Raw genomic sequence first — 13,701 nt, 5'->3', positions numbered from 1 at the left:
CCGGCGGGGGGGCTTCATGCAAATCAGAGTGGGCATTTTTAGACCGACATCCTTTTGGAACCTTCAAATGAAACGAAAAGTAAACTGCGTCCAGACAGGAAGTCACCCAGGAAGTTCAATTCAACTCCAAATGAGGTATTTCAGAATAAAAGAGATATCTCGAAATGTGTCATGGTATCAAGCAAACTGTGTCAGCTCCGAATTGATCTCAAGATGGCAACCGGGATGTTGGATGAAGCAACACATGACGACATACAAAACCATTTGCAAGTCATCACTCAGCACTTGAAATGACAACGAAGGCAGCCAGGAAGTTTCATTCAAATCTGGCGTCGCCTTTCAGAATAAAAGTGGAAAAATACAAATGGGGCAGGGGGCATTCATTCGGGCGCTGGACGATGCCAAGATGGCACCCAGGAAGTAACTTACGCGTTTTGTGGTGTCCACGCCTGTGGGCGACGGTGGTGGTGGTGGTGGTGGGGCCCCCCCCTGCGGTGGTATGTTCCGAAGTCCACATCTGCGTGGAGTCGTGGAGCACGGTGGGATTAGACGCGGACGGGGTGGACGTTCTCAGGTTGGTGCGAGGCGGCGCGGTAAAAGCCACAGGAAGGCGTCCGTTCCGATTGGCGTGTTTCCGAGGGGGGGCCGGGCCGCCCGAGGCCACGCCCGTTCTGGGGTTAGCCCCGGCGGCGGTGGTCGCGGTAGATCGAGTTCTACCCCTCCCAACGGTTACGCTTTTTAGCGCGTGGTCCACCGTCGGGGTGGCGGCGATCGTGGCGCCGGTCGTCGTGGCGGTCGTAGTGGTCTCGGGTCCTTTGGGAAGCCCGCTGGGCTTGGAGAGGAAAATGGGGTCCTGTCCGATCCGGTTGGCGTCCACCAGATCCGTCGGGACGTAATCCCGCACGGTGCCCACCACGATCCACTTGAGGAGCATCAGACTCAAACCCAAGCCGATGAATCCGATGAGGAGCGGGACCATGCAGAGCCACGTCTGCTGGCGGGGCCACCACAGGGCGCACCCCAAAGGGCCCCGGTCTCGGGCCGCCGGGCCGTCGGCGCGGGCCACGGAGCTACCCGAGGTCCCCGCCGGCTCCGGTTCCTCCAGGATCACCGCGCCCGTCCCGCCGGCCCCGGAACGCTGGCTCATCCTTCCGGGCCCTTCTTCGCGGCTCATCGGGGGTTAAATCCTGCGCTCGGCATGTGTCGCAAACGTTCCGGAGCGAAGTGGAGACGACGCCAGGCGCTGATAATCCACGCCGAGGACAAAAGGAACATCAACAAGACCATCGGACCATGAGTCTGCCTTCGATTTGCGAGCGACTCCTAACTTGGGGCGGACGGGAAGGAAGCGGACGAGACGGGGGGGGGGGGAAGGAAAGAAGGAAGGAAGGAAAGAAGGCTCCGTATCCGCGCGCGAGAGTGCGGCGCTGCAGCAAGAAAAAAAAAAAAAAAATTCCAAACCCAATTCCTACTTAGCATGCACACGTACGCCTCACCATGTCCTGGCGTGCGTGCGCAGGAAAAGATCCGATTCCCGGATGCGGGATGATCCTGAGCAGCTCTTTGCCCCCGGGGGGGGGTCCCGCCGCAGCGCGATTCTCTCTCCCGGCGGACTTTTGCCCCTGCCCTGCCTCGCTTTGGATTTCCTCTTGTTTCAACCCTTTTGACAGTTGATTCCGCCGCTCGTCCCCATGCACAAAAGCAACAATTCAGAGTGCAGAAGCGGTGGCGGCGGGGGGAGGGGGAGGAGGGGGGGGGCAGCAGGATGGAGGGGTGTGTGTGTGTGTGTTGTCACGCAGCGCTATCAGAAGGGCGGATTATTCAGCTCAAGCGACGCGCGATCCCGCTTCTTCTTTTTTTGCGCGGCCGGCTTGGGATGGCTTTTTCCTCCGGGATGACGAGCAATCCGGCGGGAACAACAACAACATTCCCCCGACGGAAGAAATTCCAAAGCAAAGAACACCAAAAAAAAAAAAAAATCCAGTCGGGAGATTCCCCAAAGGCATCCGCCGGCTTTCGGCGTCACCCCGCGGAGGCCAGCGACATCGGCTTCCGATGGCCGAGATGCGGGCGAGCGCACACGCAGGTGCCGCCTGGAGAGGCAGAGGACGAGTGAGTAGAGGGGGGGGGAGGATGGAGAGAGCGAGCGCGAGAGAGAGAGAGAGAGAGAGAGAGCGAGGGAGGGGGAGGTTGCACCTGCTGGATGCAGCTTGGAAATGTGCCCGCCTCTGTCAGCAGACAGGAAGGGAAAAAAAAAGAAACGCTCCGTGGATTCAAATAATAAATAACGGAGCGTGGGGATGGATCAGGATAATTGGGAGGCAGGGACGGGACAGGGCTGGGGGAGGTTCGGGGGGGCTTTTTAGCATTTCAAATGAAAAGCTCTTTGAAGCTCGTGAATGTGACTCTTGTTAACCGCGACGGGAAAAAGAATGCCCTTGAGAACGGCCAAAAAAAGAGAAAAGGCGATCGATTGGCAAAATAAGAAAAATTACAAGTGGGCATTCGGTCACATTCAGTCCAAAAACCCCCCCCCAAAAAAAGCCTTTGACTTGCAGAATTTTTCCAAAACGCCAACCTATGAAAATGCATTTCCTGTTGGCCCGAGGCGTGCTCATAAATAAGACAACAAGACAATTCAAAGAAGAACACCAACATGATGCATATTCAAACGTGACACAGGCTTACCGCACAGAAAACAAAGCGACATAACAACAACAACAACAAAAAAAATTAAAAAAAAATAAAACACTTATCGTGTTTGTCAGCTCCAACACACAGCTGACATGTTGGCTGTTTTTGGTCTTTGAAAGTATTAACACTCATTTGCATATGTTGCCCGGCACCGGATTGTTTTTAGTCCGCTTAAAAAAAAAAATATTTTTTTTTAAACGAGTGAGCCAAGACGACGAGGCATAAAGAATGTTGGGCGCATTATTTGCACAGCCGTTTAGTACAATAAGTGAGAATAAGTGCTTCGGAGAACGGCATTTAGTTGTCGAGGCAGTTTCATGTCCGGTTCAATCCGTCAATCATCCGAGATGACAAACTAACACGGCGGCGAAAGTCACTTCTGGGCATCATCTCGAAAAGAGATGATGAATCTCTGTTATTTCACCTCTTTTTTTTTTTTTTTTGCGCTGGCTCCTCACATTTGCTGCACCACTTTGCATTTATTGGAGCTTTTACATCAAGATGGATGAAGAAAGTCTCAAGACTCACGTTTGTCTCTTTTACTGCAGCGCGCCTTGAATCGAGGCTTCAATTTCCAGCTTTTCCAAAGCACTTTGCAGCAAATCACCCCCCCACCCAAAAAAAAAATTCTGACCTTTTTTTGCACTTTTTTTTCCCACAGCTGCGATATTCACAGCGCTGTTTGTTTTTAAGAGCCACACAAAGTGGTTCCAGAGTGAAAACAATTCTTCAATCAATAATGCTAATTAATGTCGGCCATTAAAATAATCATTCCGGTCCTATTCCAAGGCTTTAAAGGGCCTCGAAAGTGAAGTTAGAGTTTTTTTTCTTCGACTTACCGACTCCAAAGTATAAAGGCCGTATCCCCGTTCGAATTCGGGTTTGGTTTTTTTCCTTAATTGTCAAGAGGAAATTTTGAACACGTACGGATGTACAGTAAAATAATAACATGACATTCGGTTGCTATGTGTGATGCTATCAAGCTAAGCTAACAAGGTTAGCTCTGTGCTCCTGGTTATGTTTACGTCCAGTTGGTTGGGTGCAGTTTGTAACGACCGAAAAGCCAAGCAACATAAGCTGTTTTTAAAAAAAATATGATAAACTTGTGCCCTTAATGCGAGGCCTACTTGATATTTTTGCTAAGCTAACAAGGTTAGCTCTGTGCTCCTGGTTATGTTTACGTCCAGTTGGTTGGGTGCAGTTTGTAACGACCGAAAAGTCGAGCAACATAAGCCGTTTAAAAAAAAAAAAAAATGCTAAACTTGTGCTCTTAATGCGAGGCCTACTTGATATTTTTGCTAAGCTAACAAGGTTAGCTCTGTGCTCCTGGTTATGTTTACGTCCAGTTGGTTGGGTGCAGTTTGTAACGACCCAAAAGCCAAGCAACATAAGCTGTTTAAAAAAAGAAAATGCTAACCTTGTGTTATTAATGCGAGGCCTACTTGATATTTTTGCTAAGCTAACCAGGCTAGCTACATGTTCTGGTTATGTTTACGTCCAGTTGGTTGGGTGCAGTTTGTAACGACCCAAAAGCCAAGCAACATAAGCTGTTTAAAAAAAAAAAATGCTAACCTTGTGCTCTTAATGCTAGGCCTACTTGATATTTTTGCTAAGCTAACAAGGTTAGCTCTGTGCTCCTGGTTATGTTTACGTCCAGTTGGTTGGGTGCAGTTTGTAACGACCGAAAAGCCAAGCAACATAAGCTGTTTAAAAAAAAAATGCTAACCTTGTGCTCTTAATGTGAGGCCTACTTGATATTTTTGCTAAGCTAACAAGGTTAGCTCTGTGCTCCTGGTTATGTTTACGTCCAGTTGGTTGGGTGCAGTTTGTAATGACCGAAAAGCCAAGCAACATAAGCTGTTTTAAAAAAAAAAAATGCTAACCTTGTGCTATTAATGCGAGGCCTACTTGATATTTTTGCTAAGCTAACCAGGCTAGCTACATGTTCTGGCTATGTTTACGTCCAGTTGGTTGGGTGCAGTTTGTAACGACCGAAAAGCCAAGCAACATAAGCTGTTTTTAAAAAAAAAATATGCTAACCTTGTGCTCTTAATGCGAGGCCTACTTGATATTTTTGCTAAGCTAACCATGCTAGCTACATGTTCTGGTTATGTTTAAAGAGAGCTTTTTTATTTTATTTTTTTAAATAAAGGCTCTGAAATATTGGAATATTCTCTATAAAATTCTCCTATCAGCCCATAAAAAAAAAGAACAAAAAGATTTGTGTGTCGTTTACATCGCAGCGGCTCCCCAGATCCTCGACAAGAAGTCCCGGGCCCCGCAGAATGACGGCGTTTAGAGGAATTTATGAACGCCAGCGGCGCGCTCCTCCTGACAGACGTTTATTTAGTGGCGGCCGTTTCCTCAGCAGCTGCGTCGCCGGCTGGAACTGGCGCTTCGCACACGGCGGGCCACAATACGATCCCGCGTGTCCTTCGGCGGTCCTTCTCGATCATTGACCTTTTCATCAAAACCGCGATCACGGCACAATCCCAAAGAATCTTCAAGGCAGTTTAACAGCACCCAACTGTGCCACGTACATCGTATGCAACCGTTTGCAATCAAACCGTATCGTCGACGGTGACAAAATGATTAAATATTTACATGAAATACGCGACACTTAGCAGAGATGCTAATAAATAATTAGCATCTCTGCTAATTATTTATTAGCATCTAACTAATTAATTATAACACAGACCAGCAAGAGGTGGGCTTTGCTCGTACCAACCAATCAGGGGACTAACCCTCACCCTGAAGTTCGAACCTTCCTGGGCCAGCCCGGCCGAATGCGAAGGTTCTCGAAACACATTATTGACCCGGCAACACCTACGGGCTGAAATCCGATTGGACTAAAAAGGAAGAAACGCTTTCCAAAAATATAATCGTATGGAACCAATGTTTTTAAAAATGACTTTCAATGGGAGTTGAGTGCTTTGCCGTGAGCCAACGTTGTTGCCAATGGTCGTGTGTGCGCGACCCCCCCCCCCCCACACCACCTCTTCCAAGCCCCCAGGCGACGGCGAGCTATTTTCATCAGTCGCCCCACGGTGCCGCCACTTGACTGACAGGCCAGTTCGATGGTGGCAGACAGGCTTCGGGGCGCCTCTAGAGGACGTGCCAATCACGGGAGGCGACGGTGCCGACAATCCTTATTCCACACTCGCATGCGACTTGCATGCGCTCAGGCGGCGTTTCGACGATGTTCGGCGAGAGGGACATTTTTCTTCTCGCTAATTTTGGAATCGAATTGAAGCAAGAGACATTTTCGGTACGTTTTTTTGTGGGCCGATTCAAGCATTGGTGGCAGTGTCGGTTGCAAATGACAACGCCATTGCTCGGGGCTCGTGATTGGCCCTGGCCCCAGAGAAATTCGTCCTAAATGGCCGCTCTGAACCCAATTTGGGCGTGGACACTTCTTTGATATGAGAAGCCAATTTCACGTCGATGGTTGAAATATTTTGGGGGAAAGCGTTGCTTCACCGTGGACGTGACTAGCCGAGATTGCGTTCCTCATCTTTATCTTCTACTCAAAAGCTGTGCTGATATCAAATTAAAGCAACACCGGGATCCAAAAGCGGGTCAAAAACCTGAATTTCAAAGAAAAAAAAAAGATGATCTGATGAATGTAAACTTCAGTGGCGGTGGTCGGATTCCATTAGTCGTCATTCCAACACTTGAAGTCAAACGTTGCTCGGCTGGCCGCTTTTTGAACGCAAGCTTTCAACACTTAACCCAACCGGCGTCATTTTATTATTTTGGTCTCGTCTTAAATTTTTCTCCTGGCAGTTTTTGAGCCGCTGGCGAACGTTGCGCGAGCGGGTAAGCGACCCGTGTCCATTAAGAGATGCCGAGTGTTTTCTGCCTTCATTGGTAGGAGGCTGAGACTCTGGGTAACCATGGAAACCAACAGAACCAGCCACAGGAGACAAACAAGTGCTCTCTCCGTCTCTCGCGCTCATTCGTCCTCACATCTTGCACAGGTTTATTGATCATCATTATCTTTGACAGTCCTTAGTACACAAAATCACTTTTTTTTCTGTTTTTAATCAATGGAAACTCAAGTTTTCCGTCTTTGAAAGAAACTGGTCACTATTTCGCCCGGACTACTGTTATTTAGCATTTGTAGTTTGGTTTGTGGTCTCAGCACACACTAATAAGAAATGTTATCGAATGCATCCCTTTCATAATCAATGTTAACAAGCGACTTCGGGGAGTTTTCAAACTGGGTAGCCTCCGCTCCCGACAAAAGCGAGTAAAATATCCAAAGAAGGATGATAAAGAATCGTTGCAAAACGGCCGACATCATGCGACGGTATTTTCTTGACTCGTAAGAGGCAGTGAGTCGCGGTTGAACGGCCTTTCGAGCTCTCTCATGTGTCCTGACAGACTCAGAGGTGGGGGGGGGGGCTCTCCAGAGACTCATCGAGCATCACCGGATCCACATCTAGCGACAACGGAGTCTGCCCAACGGTCCAATAAAAGACAAACACACCAGGCCCATCCAAACTATGAATACTGTGAATTGTACTATGAATACTAGTGAACAAACTATGAATACTGAAACTATGAAGAGAAGACCCGAGCGGGGGAGGGGGGGGGAAGGCCCATTTTCTTCCCGGGAGTCCTCGTTTGTCACCGTTTGCCTTCAGACGCCCGACCTTTCACCTTCGGGCCATCCGCCGTGACACATTGTTCAGGGAAGAGATTGACCCCCTGAACTGAGGTGTCAAAGAGATGACTACGACTATGATGGGGGGGGGGGTGGCTCATGGTTTCCATGGCGATTCAGGAAAAAAAAAAACAACAACTCAAGTGAATATATCTTATCGGCCATCCGGTCATCGTTTCGATGCCATCTTTAAATCCTGCTTGTTGAAGGAACCCACGTGGACACGCACAGGCCGCGTCCAAGCTAAAAATAGCCTTTTAAACTTTTTTTTTTTGGGGGGGGGGTCTTGCGCCAGTCAGCATAAAAACAATTTCATCAGCAGTAAAGTAAAAAAGGTGTGTGGCCTTTGAAAATAGGGCAGTGCGTGTGAGCGGGAGGGTGCGCTTAGACGCCCCCCCACCACCGCCCCCACCCCCGCCACAAGGCTTCTCTGCTGTTTCTGGGCGCTTTGCTTCCACCTCAACTTCTTGAGGATTTTTTGTTTGGTTTTATTTTGCGGAGTTCAACGAGTGTCTTCGCACCACCGACGATGGAAAAGGAAGGCCAAGGTTGACGCCCAAACTCCGCCCACCTCTCCACTGGCCCGTCGGCAGTTAAAACCCGTTGCACATACGGACGGTGGACAAACAAAGTCAGACCGCACATTGATTGGTCACCCCACTTGGCAGGCGCATGTGACTTTTGTCCTCCTTTCGATATCTTGTGGATTCTTTTTTTTTTCTTAATCTTGCCGAAGCGAGCACGCTCGTGTCAGAAGCGAAAATGGAAAGTTATCATGAGGCATTAGAAGTGTTTCGGTTTTTTTTCCCCCCCCCAGGCAGAATGTCATCTTTGCTGCAAGCGAACGGGCTGATAACCTTTCGGCCCGCAGCCTGATAGCAGTCGCTTCTCAGAATTTAAAGAGCGGCAGGCAAATGTTTAATCTGAGGCTTAAGGAGATACGAAAAGGCGGCGAGCCAAAAGGACTCTCCCAAGTGCTGAGGCGGGGGGGCAACGTCGTTTCCAACAGATACGATGAGACCGTCATAGCTTATTTGATCCTTTCGTAGCGTTTCACTCCAATGTCAATCCGAGACAAGTATACCTGACTCACTTGATTCACGGAATCGCGTCACGTCAGTTCCGCTCAAGTCCCATAGGCGGCAGCACCCCTCAGCTCCATGCGCTCCATTGTTGCGTTTGATTTGATGAATTTCCACAGTTTACTACGGGGCACTCGGCCTAGCCAAATGACCCCGGAAAATGTTTTGCGAGTCTTTGAAAGAAAGACTTGAAATCCTGTGCCTCAGACCAAATGGCTATGACCCGTGGGGTTCCCCAGGGGTCAACCGTTGGGCCCCCGTTGTTAATCCTGTGCCTCAGACCAAATGGCTATGACCCGTGGGGTTCCTCAGGGGTCAACCGTTGGGCCCCTGTTGTTAATCCTGTGCCTCAGACCAAATGACTATGACCCGTGGGGTTCCTCAGGGGTCAACCGTTGGGCCCCTGTTGTTAACCCTGTGCCTCAGACCAAATGGCTATGACCCGTGGGGTTCCTCAGGGGTCAACCGTTGGGCCCCCGTTGTTAATCCTGTGCCTCAGACCAAATGGCTATGACCCGTGGGGTTCCTCAGGGGTCAACCGTTGGGCCCCTGTTGTTAATCCTGTGCCTCAGACCGAATGGCTATGACCCGTGGGGTTCCTCAGGGGTCAACCGTTGGGCCCCTGTTGTTAATCCTGTGCCTCAGACCAAATGGCTATGACCCGTGGGGTTCCTCAGGGGTCAACCGTTGGGCCCCTGTTGTTAATCCTGTGCCTCAGACCAAATGGCTATGACCCGTGGGGTTCCTCAGGGGTCAACCGTTGGGCCCCCGTTGTTAATCCTGTGCCTCAGACCAAATGGCTATGACCCGTGGGGTTCCTCAGGGGTCAACCGTTGGGCCCCTGTTGTTAATCCTGTGCCTCAGACCAAATGGCTATGACCCGTGGGGTTCCTCAGGGGTCAACCGTTGGGCCCCCGTTGTTAATCCTGTGCCTCAGAGCAAATGGCTATGACCCGTGGGGTTCCTCAGGGGTCAACCATTGGGCCCCCGTTGTTAATCCTGTGCCTCAGACCAAATGACTATGACCCGTGGGCTTCCTCAGGGGTCAACCGTTGGGCCCCTGTTGTTAATCCTGTGCCTCAGACCAAATGGCTATGACCCGTGGGGTTCCTCAGGGGTCAACCGTTGGGCCCCCATTGTTAATCCCGTGCATGCTAATCTACCACAGGGATGCCGATGACACTCAGGTCTGTGTGTCAACGAGAGCATAAGAACTTTGTCCTCGCTTTCAAAAAGATCAGCATGCAGATGCAAAACTATTTTCTGCAGCTAAACTCAGATGAAATGCAAATCGTTGTCTGAGGCCCACGGAAACAAAGTCTGTGCTCAGTCACCTTGAAACTCGCTCTGTGAAACTTCACAATCAGGTTAGAAATAATATAGAAGTAATATTAGACTCAGACCTCAATTTCAACAGCCACGTTAAACCGATAACACCGGCAGCTTTGTATCATTTCAAAAATAAATAGTGCCAACCTCCTGGAGAGACTCATCCTTGTGTTTGTCTACTTCATATTTTCCAAGAAAACAAAGCGACCCCAAAAAAATCATGGACACGGCACAGTTTAAAAAAAAAAACAGGGGGGGGGGGGGCTTGTGCCGCAGTCACTTTATCACTATAGCGTGTTGTTGTTTTCTCATGCAGTCATCAACTATTTAGCAGGAGTGAAGATGCGGTCAAACGGAAATGACTTCAACCTGCCCCGTGGCCGTACGTTTAATGGCGGAGCAGCGGGACGACGCGCACACGCGCATTACTCAGTCGGACACTGGAAGAAAGGCTCAGACAAGCATCATCATTAAAGTGACGCGAGGAAACGACACACGCTCACAAAAGGTGCGCCCGGGCGCCGTCCTGCAGGACCTTCAGGTTGGGGCCAACGTTCAGCCACCTCGATGCTTCCAAATGAAGCCAAGAGGCCATGATGGCCGCTCCGGTAGAAATAAGCCACAAAAAAAAATCGCTCACATGTACGCGTCCAATGTACTCAACCAGGAAACCATTCGATGGCTCCTCTCGCGAGTTTAGAAAGAGTCAAACACAGTCGGAAAGACACGCACAAATCAGCGTCAACGTTACTGTTAGTATCCAAGTAGGCTGCAATCATAGTCGTCATATTTCGCAGAGGATTTTTAAAAAATATATTTTGCGATCTGCGATTAGGCTAGCAACCAGTTGAGGACAGCTGGGATAGGCTCCCACACGCCCGCCACCCTCATGTGGATAAAGAAAAAAAAAACGGATGGCTACATGTGCTGCACCACTCTTTGTAGTCAATTATCCATTCCTTTCTAGCACCGCGACTATGGATGCTATCCTTCAGCTTGTCAAAAGGAGTTTTCGTCGATTCAGGTTTCGTCGATTCCCTTGGTGGAATTTGACGGTCGACGCCAGCTGGGTGTGACATTCGAAAGCTCGAAGACTCTTGGTGAACAAGCCTTCACCATCGCACAAAAATCGTGAAGCGCTTGGCGTCCAGTTCACCGGCGCCATAAGTTTGCCGTCGTATCGCAAGCTCGCGCTCACAAGTCAAAGCAAAGACTAAACAAACAAGCAAACCAAAAAAAAAAATGGCCCAATCACCGCTTTTACCTCCAAATAAATTTGGTCGCAAGGCGCCATCAGACAAAACGAATAATCCGCAAAGGCCCCACACAAAGAACCACGCCAATCTCCCACATGAGGTGTCAAGCAAAATACCGTTTTCCATGCGAATGAAAAGATGGAAAATGGAAAGGATGGAGTCGCGAAAGAGGTCGCCATGGCAACAAAATGTGTGTGGCCTTTGCCCCGTTTGCAACGGCGATGGGCCAATGTGTTGGATGGACTATTTTTATTTTTATTTTTTCCATTGTAATCCAGTTAAGAATTCAGGTCTGATATGGAATCATTTGTTTGTGAGGACTGAAAGATTCCAAGAGCGCGTTCAGATTTTCTTTAAAAATGTTGTGGCGCATGTTCAATGCAGTTGAATTATGGCCTACTGAAGAAAATCAAAGAAAATAAATATTGATCAAGCTCAGGTCAAAACAGGCTGTTTTGGTGGAATGTCTCACCCCCCCCCCCCCCCCCCCATGCACTGCCACAGCTGGCATAAAAGTTTGCATTCACACGGTTGCTCCAGACACAATCAAAGAAATGTCACTTACCGGTCCTTCTGCTTTTCCATGCTGAAAAAGCGTCCATCATAATCCATCGGGTCTGAAGAATCCGGCGTACTCCTGGCGTAGAGTCCACAAGGATTCCTGCAGAGTATGTCCAACTTTTTCCCTGGTTCAAGCTGTTTGGTTTTTTTTTTTTTCCTTCCTTCCTGGTCACTCTCATTTCTCCTTTACTCGTTCACGGGAACATGGTCATCCTTGCGGGTTATTCCATTGCCTTCCTGGGTTACAGGGACATTGGCAACACTCATTAAAGCCGAGTTAGATAACGTTCAGAGAAAAGTCCAAAAGCGGCCATGATTTTCCCCACAGGTGCTCCTACTCAGGAAGCTCATTGACCTGTCAAAGCACCTTTGGGCTCAAGCCAAAAGCTGGCCCGGGTTTTTACTTTTCTGGACCTGGATTTGCTCATTTCTTTCTCTTTCTCAAAGATTCCTTTCTCTGCCCCCACATTTTCATGCATATTCCCCCGCAACGTTTTTGCATTCTGCATAATGTTGCGCTCGGAAGTCGACACAGTCCGGCAGAATTTATCCAATGTCTAGCGTTCATGACCAGGCGCAACGAATTAATTAGACTTTCATTCATTCATTCATTCATCTTCCGTACCGCTTGATCCTCACTAGGGTCGCGGGGGGTGCTGGAGCCTATCCCAGCTGTCTCCGGGCAGTAGGCGGGGGACACCCTGAATCGGTTGCCAGCCAATCGCAGGGCACACAGAGACGAACAACCATTCGCACTCACACTCACACCGAGGGACAATTTAGAGTGTTCAAACAGCCTGCCACGCATGTTTTTTTTGGAATGTGGGAGGAAACCGGAGCACCCGGAGAAAACCCACGCAGGCCCGGGGAGAACATGCAATTAATTAGACTTTGTGGGATCAAATTAAATGACAAGGAATTTCGCAAAGGCATGGTCATTAAAAACAACAACAACAATCAGCAAAAGCAAGAAAGAAACGAATCACCGTCATCACGTATCTTCCTGCATTTTCTTTTCAAAATGTCACTTCTCAACCACAAACACATTTTAAAAGATCAAAAAGTGAGACCAAACCATATTTGTCACTGTCAAAGCGACATCAAACCACACACACACACACACACACACACACACACATACTCAAAATCCGACTTTGACAGTAAAAAAAAAAAACTGGCCTGAAATATCCAACTTAATCCCGTTGACCTGGGAACTAACCAACTGTTGACTGCAGGAACTGCATTCAAATCATTAATTTTACACACACACACACACACAAACACGCATACACATGCTAATGAGGTCCCGTGTGAATGGAGAGCATTAGCATTAGCTGAGTCGGGAGGGTCACCCTACCTGAGGCCGGCAGATAAAGCCCACGCCGGGCCGCTAATTCCACGCTAACACACAGCAGGCCGTGCGGGAGGAGGTATTAAAAAAAAAAAACACATTAGCAATTATACACCACGGACAACATACCTGTGGGAGGCTTTGGATTTAGCCACCGGTCCATTGTTACGGATCGCGATTCTTTTCCCCACTCGCTCTTTTACGGGAGCGCACTGACCTTTTTGCCGATGTCAACTTTACTCGGCATCATCTCATCGTGTCAAACAAAAGTGAGCATCGATGCGCTTGTGCTTTTGGGAGTTTCACGACTTGGGTCCAAACTCAAGTGGTCAACGATACGACTCTTGTGGGACTCCTCGCAATGGACAGCCAGCTGAGAGATAGTATACTCTCTGCCATTTTGCCAGGAAACTGCCTTTTGCGCCCCCTCCTTCTCTTCGCCATTCCTAATTACTCCCCACCCTGGCCTCGCGGCCCGTCACTTGACCCACGAGCCAAGTTGACCGCCGGCCTTCCTCCAAACACCGCGCGGCATCTTTCAACCGGCCGTCACTTTCAAAGTCGAGACAATCAATCTGATCCTTTCAAGGCAAATGAGTTCCGCAGCTGCTGTGGGAAAAATCCCAAATCACCCCAACAAACTTTTGTTTGTTTGTTTCCGTTGAACGTTCTCAAGCGTCGTCGGCAAATGGAATTTGTGTCTTCGCAAACCACCATTCTGCTGTGGGACTTGATTCGATGGGATGCCACGCCCTCCCG

The 13,701-nt window shown here is 49.0% G+C and overlaps 1 protein-coding gene across 2 annotated transcripts in view; it reads right to left on the bottom strand.

The window, feature by feature from the left end:
- Window positions 1-1,962, bottom strand: part of LOC127610293 (pro-neuregulin-3, membrane-bound isoform-like) — a 94,546-nt gene extending 92,584 nt beyond the window's left edge. For both annotated transcript variants that reach the window (XM_052080249.1, XM_052080250.1), the window contains exon 1: window positions 430-1,962. In XM_052080249.1, coding sequence (XP_051936209.1) covers window positions 430-1,174 — 745 coding nt within the window. In that variant the 5' untranslated portion in view covers window positions 1,175-1,962. The remainder of the gene's footprint in view (window positions 1-429) is intronic.
- Between the last annotated feature and the right edge of the window lie 11,739 nt (window positions 1,963-13,701).

This window comes from Hippocampus zosterae, chromosome 11 (assembly GCF_025434085.1).
Source record: "Hippocampus zosterae strain Florida chromosome 11, ASM2543408v3, whole genome shotgun sequence".
Taxonomy (NCBI): Eukaryota; Metazoa; Chordata; class Actinopteri; order Syngnathiformes; family Syngnathidae; genus Hippocampus; species Hippocampus zosterae.
The sequence above is the reverse complement of the archived record's forward strand: the minus strand, read 5'-3'. Positions and strand labels throughout refer to the sequence as shown.